General features: G+C 41.1%; 1 protein-coding gene across 1 annotated transcript in view; it reads right to left on the bottom strand.

Annotated features, from left to right (window-relative positions):
- EIF3H (eukaryotic translation initiation factor 3 subunit H) overlaps window positions 1-13,014 on the bottom strand; it is an 87,649-nt gene extending 74,635 nt beyond the window's left edge. The window contains exon 1 of the mRNA XM_084279759.1: window positions 12,883-13,014. Within this exon, the coding sequence (XP_084135885.1) occupies window positions 12,883-13,002 (120 nt within the window). The 5' untranslated portion in view covers window positions 13,003-13,014. The remainder of the gene's footprint in view (window positions 1-12,882) is intronic.
- Window positions 13,015-13,585: the final 571 nt, after the last annotated feature.

Raw genomic sequence — 13,585 nt, 5'->3', positions numbered from 1 at the left:
AGAGCCTTACATTTATACTTCAACATATAGTCAATACATATGTTCTGTGTATTAGTGAATCACCATCATTCAAATACTCACAGTGCTCATTGAGCTAGCAGTGTATTTACAAGTAAAAGGTTTTCTCTTCAGCATCAACTTCTAGCAGCTTCCTGTGAAAGACTTAAAGACAGCCAACAGCAGCGGTAGGCAAAACTAGTCTGTATTTTAAATTGGATTGTGCCAAACATTTTGAAGCTGCAGAAACACTACAGGACAGTTACCCTTATCTATCTGACCTTCAGAAAGTACTAAAATAGAGCAGAGCTAGATGGAGAGGATGGAGTGGGGGCTGATCTGAGACTACTCATCTTTTTCAGAGACCATACTCCGCAAGACAGAACTGGAACACACATTCTATTCAAGGGTGTGTCTTAAAATCATGACTTCCATATGCATTCAACAGATGCTTCCAAGTAACCAGTAAAATCCCTACTGGACATGACTTCCATGTCACTTTAATAATTTATAACCTTTAGTGCAACAGTTTTTCCACATTCAAGCAATTATCCTTTCTGGCAAATGCCTGGCTATGTGCTAAGGGGCTGCGACCGAGACAGATCTTCCTAGCAACAGGTAGTGCAATCCAGAGAACAGATCCTGGATTGAGCCTCAGTCTTCCTGCTGACCTAAAATATACAACTGAGGAAAAAAACATGAAAATCAGTTATTACTGGTAAGCATCAGCTTCCTCATCTTTCAAACTGAGGTAAGACTTGCCTTTGTATCACCACCTACTAAACACAGCCATGTGAAAACCACTTCTAGAAGAGCTCCATTCCTAATAGCAGCTACTCCAACAGTGATTAAAAACCACCATTGTAATTTTATCACTGAGCATGCCAGTGGATAACATGTATGGCTTTCAGATTCTTCCCAATCTTTCGATCTGTGTGATCTACAGTTTGAAAAGCTTTTAAACAGTTCATTTCTTGCATTGATAATAATGTAGGACTAAAAAAATAACTTAGCCCTATGGTTAATGAAGGATTTTAAAATGAGATTGTTTATTTCCCTTAGATACATATTAAAAAACCCTATATAGACAAGTGACCTACACCTCCAACTAAAATCCTCAACATCAAATGAGCATGACACTTGCTCAACAGGAACAGGCAGGTGTATTGCACATTGCACAGATACAGGGCTCCATGGAACAGGAAGGATGTGCAGAAAATACACAGCAAAGCAGTATGCAATGCTTTGACAGAACTGAGACTGACAAGTCTTAGATGCTCACAGCAACATCCTAACTCTCTTTTCCCACCAAAAGATCAAATATTTATAAAAGAATTAGCCTGTTAGTGCATGCACACAGCAAATTTCAGGTGTATCTTCAAACTCCAGTAAGTAAATAAGCCTCTCTAACTTTTAAATTGGATTAAGGAAAAAAGTTAATAAAATGCTCCTCTTAAATAAGCATCCACATACAAGCCATTCAAGAATATCTCCACACTTACTCCCAACCTTGTGCTGCATACAAAATACATTATCAAAGCTTTTGTCTTTGTTTTACATTCTTGAGGTTATGCTATTGAATAATCTTACAAAATACAAACAAGAATCCTTACTATACAGGAATGGAATTTTCCAAGTTATGACATTAACAATGTATTTGCTTCCCAATAAGATGATACCATGTAACATGCAGTAACATCACCCAACTGCCAAGCACTGTTGTTAAAGTGGGTTTCACATCTCTGCAATCTTAATGCTTACTTAAGCTGCCTGCAGCTTAATGAAGAAATATTGAAGAACCTCATACTCAAAACTATACCATCACTGAATGTATTTTGAGCATGTGTGGAAATATGGAAAAGTAACAACATAATCACATCTAAAAAAAGGTCTCTGGCACAAAAAGATTAATTAGAAAAGGACTATAGCAACAGTAAGTTGACAATACGTTACATTACTTTCTTTCCAAGACTACAACACCAAAAAAACTTGGTTCTTACAAAGGCCCCTCGTAAGGTCCATAAGAATATTGAAAGGTAGAAGAAAGTTGTTCATTTTATACATTCCACAAAGGGCCTTTCAGCTTCTGAGCCTGTTTTTCTGCCCTTTCCCTCAACTGGACCATGCTCAGGTCACCTGAAAGGGTCTAATTTTGTTACAATAAACTGAAAGCCAAAGGAGAATGTTTAACAGTGTTTCAGTGTGCAAGAGGCCAAACCATACTGGGCTCAGCAACCAACCCAGCAATTGTCACCTCCCTGCTCCTAGATACCCAAGTCAAATTCAACACCTCCATCACACACCCAAGTACTACCACCCTATTTATTTGCAGATACAACATTTTAATAACTAAAATATAACAAATTATTTGAAAGATATTTGGTGGGAGTATTCTTGTTCTCAGTATTGACACAGCCAAGTCCGTATCACAAGAGCATGATTTACTGTTTTCAACAGCTATGTATACATAACTACAAGGCCAGAGCCCAGCCTGGTATGGACGTAACAAGAACAAAAAATAACGAGATGTTTAACTGTTAATGACAGTAGTGCAGGGGGCAACACATTATTTCTCCTTACACAAAGGAAGAAAAAAAAAAAAAAGGCTGCTTTGAAATATTTTCCCCTTCAAATCCTGAAGGGTAGCACTGCTCAACACATTTAAACCACCTCCACATTCAGATTAACTCCTTTTGTCAGCACACTCGTTTTGCGGTATGAAGTGATACCAGATGTTCTAGTTTTAAATGCCTCACTAGAGTATACTTACCATGACACTTAGGAGATGCTGAGTGCACCACTGCACTCTTGCAAATCATTTAAAGTTTGTGCCCTGTTAGCAAGGATACCTGCTATCCATCGACAAGACACGCTGAAATGTTAAGCCTCAGACCACCATGATGCGGGTGCTTTACCTATTTCAGGTTAAGGAATCTCAGAAAGGGATGGTGTCTATTTTTAAGTATTAAATCTATAGCAAGAACAATAATTTACAATTATTTAAAAAAAAACAACCACCCAAATGTTTCTTCCTTGCCAGAAGAAACCACTCGTAGACTCAGAACAGAAGGAACCCTAGAGCAGCATAGCAACAAAACAAAAAGGAGGTTCTTCTCCTCCCAACTTGTTAATACATATTAATGCTTTCTCTTCTCAATGTAGATATGAATGACATGTCAGCAGTTCTCCTGTTATATTCATAAGTTATATTCATTCAACTAATTGTACCTGAAGATTAACAGAAAGCACATCTACCTATCACCCAACTAACACAAAATGCTTCTGTCTTCTCCGTGGTTCAAGGTAGCCATGAACACACCAAGCTAGAATTGAATTCAAATACTCTCAGTGCCAGCTTAACCTCATCTGTGTTTTCAGGGAATCAGGCAAAGGAAGAATCAAAGAGATTAAACTTCAACTTAAAATTCCATTCAAACTCCTTTGAAGGACACATAAAACACAATACAGCCTGAAGGCCATTATATCCTAAAATCCTATTCTACAGCTCCACAATGTCAAGAAACTGTGCCGAGAACAGCAGGCACAACACAGAGTCTGGGTGGGCATCTCTGCCACATCTTCAAAAAGGGTAAAGAAGAGTGGAAAAATTGCAAGAAAAGCCAGGAAAAGTACAAATTTTGCAATTTAAGAATACGTCAAAAATTGTTACCCAGTTCAATAGAGGCTTCAACTTTAAATGAGAGGCATTCAAATACTACAGATATTGGTATTTTTTTCCTCCCCAAACAGTCAAAAATTTAACTTTTTCTTTTTAAATAAAAAGTGCTTTAAAAAATGTACAAGATGAACTTCAAAAAACTGATTTTCAGTAAGCACAATATTGTTTTGTTTATCATGATCAGACAAATCATCTTAAAGAGTTTCTCATCCAGGACACTAACTAGGCCTTCCCTATCAACAGCTGGGGATTTGATCCCCTACATGCATTTAGGACAAAAATGACTAGTCATAAAAAATTAGGCACAAGGAACTTAAATATTACAAATGTGAGTGGAGTTCTTGTTGAAAAAATAGTTCAGTAATGATAGGCTTTGGTTTGGGGGTGGTGTTTTTTGGGTTTTGGGTTTTTTAAAGAAAAAGGCAGACTTACAAGTTTCTCTATGTGTTTAAAAAAGTTAATGAAAACCCCTCTACACACCACAGATTACAATACAAACCATTAGGTACACTACATCAGGACCAAATCAGGGAAGACATAATGAAGCTTTCAGTAACAATCTGAGTAAATCAGTTATATCTGACAAAAGAGAAACACCTACACTATAGCCATACCAGCGCAAATACAAATGCAGACTACAAGACCTACAACTTCTAAACATTGTCTTGACACATGTATGTTTTGGCCAATGTATGTTTATATTTAATTTAAATAAACTGACAAGGATATCTTAAGGTTTAGCTTAAGTTCCATACAAACTTTAAAAGATGTACCTGAATGTATATTCAAAGACTCATAGGATTAAGCACCTGGAACCCAGCGTTACAAGACCAGCTTGAGTATCAATGTGGCCTCTAACCCTCATCTCAGACAGTGATGGCCTGAAGATTCAGGTTCTCATGCCTCACCCATTGCTATCCATACAGACTTCTGATGAAAGCTCTGGCAATATTCATTAACTACTAAATGGCAATTTATTACTAGTATTAAGGTTTCCCACATTAGCAACTACGAAGATGAAGGAATAGAAACCAATAGTTGTCTTGAGAAGCCTACATAACTTCTGCTATTTTCTACAATATGAAAAATCTGTGTGCAAGGGACATAAGTGTAAAAACAATTCATATACGGTGTGTTTTAATAAAAAAAGGAAACATCATTCCCATTAATAAGAGCAATGTAGATATCAATGCTTCAGCATGTTGTAAAGGCCTTAGTTACATTGTTATACAAGAGCAATGTATAAGACAACCTTATTCATTGTTCTCCAAAAGCATTACAGGATATAATTTTCTAAATGCATACATAAATCCACGAGGTTAGGAGTTTAAGAAAAGGATTTGGTTCGATTAAGAATTATTTTCCTTTACTGTCCTTGCTAGAACATCCTCCTGCAGAGGATTTACAAAGAATAAAACAGCTTCCCAATAAAACACACTTCCCTGAAGGCAAACTTGATCAACAAAAAACACTTATCTGGCCCAGCAGCCAGCAACTTACCTTGTTAAAAAGATCCCCATCTCCCAACCCACAGCTGTGACTTTCCCAGAGGAGGTTCCATGTACCCATTATCTACGTACTGGTGGTCAGACTAGATCCACAGTCCATCACTGAGTTTGAATCTTAGCTCAACTTCTCTGTTACTGTGGTGGTTCAGCCCCAAGCAGAGGCTGAGCACCACATACCACTCCCTCGCTCCCACAGGAGAAAGAGACAGAGCCAGGACAGATAGGGACAATTTACTGACAAAATCACTGTGAAAGTAGAACCATAACAGCCATTTACACTCACACCCAGTGATAACACAGAGTACCTCACCAACCTGACAATTACAGAGTGCTGTGTGACACCCTGGCACTCAGAATGCTCCAGAGGCACTCACCAGCACCAGTCCCCAACCAGACCATTTTATGGGGGAGTGATGTCAGGGGTGGTGAGGTGCTGGAACAGGCTGCCCAGAGTAGTGGATGCCCCGTCCCTGGAGGTGTTCAAGGCCAGGTTGGATGGGGCCCTGGGCAGCCTTGTGTAGATCCAGGCCTGGAGGTTGGTGGCCCTGACTGTGGCAGGGGGGTTGGAGCTCTACGATCCTTGGGGTCCCTTCCAACCCAGACCATTCTATGATTCTGTGATGTCAGGCAGTGTTGGAAAACAGCCCAGGCTAACTCAGCTTACCTGTGATGACTGCTTGGGAAGGTTGACTCTGGCCTGGCTGGAACCTTTTCATGCTCATGGGGTGGGGAGGGGGGAAAAATAAAAAAAAAGAAAAAAATCACTCATCTTATCTGATCTTCTGCTTCTGAGCTCATCTCAGCTTTACAGTTTTAGATCTTGCCAGGTATCACTACAAAAACTGTGAGAACTGCAGAAATATGCAGAGACCACCTTTGCTAAGTACAATCTTAGACAGTTGAGTAGGGTTAGAAGTTTCACTACAAAAGCATTCCAGGAAAGTCTCCAGCTTTGATGCAAATTCAGAATCTCTTACTAGGACTACACTGTTTCCCAGTACTTCCAACAGCAGAAAACTTAAAACACTGAAGAATCCATATGCCAAATCCCTATACAGAACTAAACTTCTGTGTATCCCCTGGATTAAGCTCACCCAGGAGCAGATGAGGTTATGTAGCAATGGGAACACTGCACGTAAGTGAAGAAAAAACAAAGCCCCACAACACCCTACAGCCACCAACCTGATACTTTACTTCCAGTAAAGCAACACAATACTGAGCCTAAATAATGTTATCATATATATGATTAATTTGTTGAGAAGAACACTAATACTGCAAAAGCAAATGTGGAAGAGTGACTATGAACATGAAACAAGGTTACCCTGCAAGCTTCCACTGTAGTAACGTAGTAAACTAGAAGACAAGACGTTTTAATGACAAAAAACTAACTCACTCCATCTGCTCTCATGGTCACAGCACAGTTACTTCAGTGCCACAGTTTCTGCATCCTCTTTGCCTCATTTACTAAATTTGCTGTGCCAGAAAAAGGATGTAAAGGTATTACAGAGAAAACAGTTGGCACTCATACAGTTACAGGCTACAGCCTGGTGCAAATGTAAAAAAGGCTAATAAAGAAATAAATAATTAAAAGCCCAACAGCAGAATATTAATTTGGGGAAAAAAAAAAAAAAAAAAAAAAAAACCTACCAAACACACATGTGCACACCCCCACAAAAACCCAACAACTTAAAATTTAAGAGAGAATAGACATCATGAAATGATGCAAGTAATCAGGTTTGTTCATTCCACCGTCTTCTCTTCTTATAATGACTCTTATTTAAAACTGCAGGTGCAAGAAATCAATTCTTTTTTTATCATTAATCCAATAAGCATGAGATTAACACAGTATTTCCTTTCACCTTCTCTCATTTCAAATTTTCCCCTAAAAGATAAGAAAATAACAGTGTTCTGAACAGAACAGCAATATTCCACAAGTGGGTTAAGATCTGAAACCCTGTACAACAGAGCAGTACCCCATAACACTGCCATAATTAAAAAACCCACCCAGAATTTTTTATTACATTATCTCCATGACATAGTGCAGATCCCAATGAGCACAAGACAAAGAATGAAAAAGAGGAAAGATGGTATTAAAAAACCTGAACCTGTTGTTTCTGTGATTCCACAAAAAGTTTATTTTCAATATAGCTATCTGTAAATCAACAGTACAGCACCACCAACCACACTCCCACAAAATACATGAATTCTGTATATAAACCCTTTGTAGCTGAGTCAAAAAACAAGTTTGAACGTCAGACTTAATTTTGTAGAAGGAAAATTAGTATTTATACCTAACTTTATAAATTCAGACTAGTAAATGTAGGTACAAGATCCTTGCAAAAGTTCCAGCAAACTCCTGGGTTTCATTTTGCATTTTTGCATCATGAAGTGCAATGACTCAACCTTCTTCCTTGCTTTCTTGCAAGAAACAGCAAGGCACAGGTCTTCCTTGTGTAGATTAACACAGAAGTTCACTTGACTGCACAGGTAAGTACTCGTAAAAGAAAACTGCAGTGTCTATTCAGCTAACCTGAAAATTTCTTTCCATTCAAAGAAGTAACTACTGCTCATGTTCTCAAATCTATCAGCATTCAGTTTGAAAGCACCTTAACTTACTGAAGAGAAAGAATTTAAGGTCAGTGAACCAAATCTGATTAGTTCCAGCAGCCAAATTCAAAAAAATTCAACCCCCACTAAAGAATTTCTAGAATGACAACAAAAGTCCACCAACACATCTTGTTAAAAAGAGAAAGGTAAGCAAATTATGGCACTGCAGCAGATTTACTTCAGACAGCATGTAATATTACTACAGCTTTGGGAGAAGATCCCAAGAGTGGCATTTGAGTTCTCTGTTACAAAGGGTCATGCAACCGTGAAACTGAAAATCGAGCAAGCTTATAAGCATCGAAGAAACAGCTCAAAGTCATGCACAGCCTAGTCTAAACTACACCCAGGATTCTTCTCAGACATATGTATGTGTTCAAGGCATAATATGTTCTCTTACATACCTAGAGTCCACTGTCTGCACAAAAAGAATCAGAAGGGCCTCTAGCAAGTGCAGTAAAAGCTACACATTAAAACACTTGCAGTATCTGCCACTGCTACTCCACCCAGCAGGAGAAAGGGATGAGACCATCACTTGCACACAAGCAACAAAAAACAAGCCTATTTCTTTTCTTCCATGAATCCCTTGAACATATCCCAGAGCTGTGCTACCCTCTCCCCTCCTTACATAATGCTTTTAAAACATGTTACATAACATTGCTTTCAATTTGAAGGTGAACAGAGACAATATCTTATTATCTCCAAGGGACAAGACATCCCAGATGTGCAGACCACGCCTCGTCCAATCTCTAAGTGACATGCTTGCGATTAAGTAGAGTGGCAATCAACTTTAGAAGCAGTTGGGACATTTGGAACTAGCTGCCCCCATCTCCCATCCAGCAGGTGAGAGCATCCACAACTCCCAGAATACTAAACCACAGTAATTTTCAGTCTTCACATGTCTGAATTCTGTCACATTCTCAAATGACAAAAGATTATCATATGGTGATCTCAATCCCTCAATCCTTTTAAAACAGGACTACAAACTAGCTTGACGTGACCACACCAGATACTCGTGTCCCAGTGACACGAGACACGGAGCCAGCAGAGTTAGTATCGTAGTTCCCTATGGAATGAAAACTTACTCGGTGTCCATGCTCATACATAAGTTCTTCCACCTACACTTCTGAAGTTGCTGGAGGCTTTACTAACCTTAAGACAGACAGTTCTCTTGAAGTAAGTTCTTAGGGGCTCCATGCAAGTAGAAAGCTGAGCAAAGAGACTATTTAAGGAATAAGCTCGCTCACCTTCTAAAAATGCCTTTATAAAAGCAACACACACAATGCTCCAAAATCCACAAAGCTCCAAATGGAGAAACAGCTATATGGGGTGAGCTCTAATTACATCCAAAAGCCCATTGCAGAAAACTAGTCATGGGGTGTTTTTTTTTTTTTAGTTCTTACACTAAAAATCAAAATATTTTCTTCTGTGATTATTACAAATGGTCATGCACAACAAAATTTACAATTACTGTTTCTAAGAACTTCAGCAGGTATTCAAGATTCTTCATGAGCCTCTTTGTAATCATAGTCTTCATAAGTTTGAGTGATCAGGTAAATGTCAATGTCTCAAAAAAAAACTGGAAGTATGAAAAGGTTGCTTAACTGCAGCCAGATAGAAGGCAAACACCTCTCCCCATATCTTCCCACCCCAAAAACACCCCACGCAAAACCAAAGAACAGAAATATCCTACTGCTGTGAGCAGAAGTTTTCTTTGGGCTACTTGAGCGGAAAGAACACAATGGAATCTATAGGAATTACACCGCTGAAGCTTCCCCAACAGGAAGAGAAGACAAGGGAACGTGATGTGTTGCACTCGTCTTCCCATCTTTTTCTCACAGTGGCCAAAAACTCAACACAAACTTTGTTAAGATTTCATGTTTCTCCTCTGAAAGAAAAAGCACGTTATAAATATGAGTTTATGAAAGCATTTTTACCCTGTGATTTCTAGTATTTCTTGCAAAGAACAAGAAGTTGATTTCACTGTAGGTTTATCCATTAAGTATGTAATTTTTCTGACACACTGCTGTATCACCAAAAGCTCAAAGTATAAATTTAAATGCACGGGATACGTTGCTGAACCAATACAAGCTGAATCAGTACAAGCACTTTATGACAGCATACATCAGTGACATATTAGGACTTTCCATATTATGCAACCAAACACATGTTATCCCTTACAGCTGTACAAATTCTTACGTAGTCTACACATCCCTATGCACAGTGATCTACAAGCATAAGCTGCCACTACTAATCTTTATCACTAAATAAACCCAAAGCAAATCACAATAGTGTCTTAAAAGAATAACACAAATATATTATTTCTATTCATCACAGTCTAAATTGCAACACCCATTCAATTCAGTAATTCAGAAGATGACTGGTTTGGGGGGGGGGGAGGAAGAGAGCACCTTAAAGGTGTCTTATTTTACAAACTTGCTCAACATCAATGGCTCAGAATCCACATGCAATCAGTCCCTTTAACCAGTTGCTTCTACAGCACAGAAAGAGTCCATGTTCTTTGACACTGCAGTCATTCCTTGTATTCCTGAGCTGCCCACGTTTTCCTACCTTGCCTTACAAAAAACATTCCTAATTTGAAATTGCTTATATATTTGTATGCATAGTTTCTGCCTGCTATAGAGCTCTCAAAAATTAACTGGAAAACAAAACCACATTCAAGCTACCAAAAACAGACTTGTATTTTTCCTTCCTTTATGTTAAACTGCAAAGACTGGAAATCTACGATCACATTTCATTTCAGCAGCATTTCAGAAGCATGCATGCAGGTACTCCAAGTTAACAGGTGTCTACAATCTAACACGTTTTTCCCACAATATTGTTAAGTTTTGGTGCTATTATTTGTGTGGAACACTCTAACAGTACTAACATTTTAACAAGCTCTGTGGATTTAGCCTGTCCTATTGGTTTAGTTAAAGTTTCGTTGTTAGTTTTTACTGCTGCCATGGCAGTGCTTTTTAATTTACAATTGTGCTACCTGAAACAAAATCACACTTGATCTAACTCCAAATCACACTGTCACATAATAAAACAAGGAAATAAGAGAGAAGTTAACTACAGGATGCTCTACCTGTACCAAATTTAGAAGGAGGTTGGAGAAGTACACGTTGCTGCATCATTATGTATTGTTCTAAGAAAACAGACAGACTTCATTAAGTATTATTGTCTTCCATTTTATTGTTCCTCTGAAATAACAAACTTTCTAAAGGTGCTTTCACATCCTCACATACAGAAGGCCCAAAAGCAACCTATGTAACATGACTTTGCTTTCAAAACAGTCCCATCTGAAAGCATTACTTCTGCCACTGCCAAGAGATGAGGATCAGCGGAGAGAAAGAGATCGCTAACTTCCCTGACACCCACAAAAATCAGCCCACACTTCTGGCACGTGATCACCCTGGGCATCATCAAGGTGACTGATGAAGGCCAATTACTTTGTGAGAGCACACTGATAAGATTTAAACCAGTGAGATATTGATATTTTAGCAGAATTTCAGTGAGACATTCTAAGGACTTGGAATGGGAGCCACTTCGTTTTCAAAGCAAACAAATTTATGCCAACACTTCTCTACAGCACAGGTGTCATGGCAGTTTGGGAACCACACTGCCAGTGTCCCCAGAATGCTTTGTGTAAGATCCACTGAAACGTCTTCTGCAAGCTGGAAGCTTCCCACTGTTTTCAACAGGTCACCTTCCTCTGTACAGACTCTGTACCACAATAATACACAAGGAGAAAACCAAAAGCCTAAAGCAAAAGGTAATCACAGGTGTTCATTGGACTGTCAGAAACTGACCATCAGGGCCACTCACAGTTGACTTGAATGAACAGTAGCACACCAAGTAGATTACACATCTGATGGAGCACAACTTTGAAACCTGTTCTCTTTATTTCATTAAAGTAGAAACAAAAGAAATAAAATTTAATAGTTATTAAGTCCAAAACTGATAAAACAGCTTTTACACCAACAGAAATGGAATTAAAGGTGCCAGACTGGATCCTCCTCTTAACTATTCCCTTTTTCACTGTTCTGTCAAACTTGCTAATAAAAAGCCAAACCATTGTCCATCCAGCACTACTAGCCTGCTAGCAACAGCCTGCTGTCAACTGCTGCATTTTTAGGGCTACGTTTCACAGTTTTCAGTACTCCTTGCAAATACTGCATGCACTGAAGGCACAGACAAGCAGGCTGTGGAACAGAATACTGCAGAAATACTCCAATTCAAAACTAGGTTATTCTTCCTCTTCCCAAATATTTCCTATACTCCATAACTCCAAGATAACGTCTGGGGACTACCACTAACAAACAACAACTAAGCTCCAAAGCTTGCCCCAAAATTATGATCTTCCTTCTCCTTACCAGTATATAATGACTCCTCAAGCTTCAGCTGTACAGTTCTACCAGTGACAGCTGGGAAAGAGAATGAAGAAGTAACAAACAACACGTCTGCCCTCAATAAGTTGAAGTAACTACCTTTTTCCCCACACATTATGTCATTGTGAATAATACCAGTTGTACAACACATAAACTGATGCAAAACCATCCAGCAGTAAAGCCAAAAATCAACGTCAGAAGGTACTCAGCAGCTAAACGTCTGCACGGATCAGCTCTATTAGGATGGATTCATTTCCTGCTAAGCCCATTCGTCTTTTTATTTCTTACTAATAAAATACATCAGGCAGCAGCAGTCCAGCAGGGAAGGCAAAGAGCACGGCAGCTAGAGCAAGACCCCACCGTGCTCTCACGCCTGTGCGGTGTACAGCAGCCGGAGCTGACAGGTGGGAAGGGAAAACCCGAGCGCCGGAGCGGAGGGAAGAACGGGAACGATTAAAAACCCCTAACCCCTCCCTCCTCCCTGCCCCGGCCTTCGCTCCTGTCCCCAGGGACGAGCCCGGGGGGAGCCCGCCCGGGGGTCAGGGTGCGAATGGAGTGGCCGCGTCCAGCCGGGACGGGCACTGTCCTCGGGGGCCGCGGCCCCGCCCCGCAGACGGGGGCAGCCCCGCCGCCGGCTCCACGCGGCCGCGGCCGTCCCGCCCACCCCTCCGCCAGCGGCGGCCCCGGCCCCGCCGCTCACCAGCCCGTCGATCTGCACTTGCTTGACGGCCGAGTCGCCCGTGGCGGCGGCCTTGCCTTTGCCTTTCGAGGCGCCGAACCCGCTGCCGGCAGCCCCGGAGCCTTCCTTGCGCGACGCCATCTTTCCGCTCACGCCGGCCGGAAAGAGAAAAACGAAACACCGGAAGCGGCGGTGAAGCCGTGGGAGCGCCAAGGAAACGTCGCCGGGTGGAAACTGGGCGGGGGGGAGGCGCATGCGCGGTGCCGCCGCGACGGTGTGGCGAGTTCACCGCGTTACCTCACGGCCCCGGCCGCTCTCGAGGCGGGGTGGATCGGCCTCCCGCTCGGCCCTGCCAGCCGGCACGACCCTCTCGGGCAGAGCTGGAGCAGGAGAACCTCTGCACGTTGTGCGAGGCGGCAGTAGCCATCCCAGCTGGTCCGGCTTGGGGCGGGAGAGGGGTCGAGGCTTTGCCCACGCCTCCCTCTCGCCATGGCGCCTGGCGAGCCGTGCCTGGCAGCCTGGGAGCCACAGGCCCTGCTTTTCCAGGGCTCCCTCGGGCGAGCCTGACTTGGTCACTGTCCTGGTTTTGGTCAGGATGGAGTTAATTTCATTCGTAACAGCGGATGGAATGCTGTGTTTGGGAGTTAAAATGGGAGTAGTGCTGATAACACCCTGATGCTTTTAGTTGCTGTCAGACAGTCAAGGACTTTCTCAGCTCTTCATG

Source organism: Gallinula chloropus, assembly GCF_964237585.1.
Source record: "Gallinula chloropus genome assembly, chromosome: 2".
NCBI classification, from domain to species: domain Eukaryota; kingdom Metazoa; phylum Chordata; class Aves; order Gruiformes; family Rallidae; genus Gallinula; species Gallinula chloropus.
This window is presented reverse-complemented; position numbering and strand designations above follow the sequence as displayed.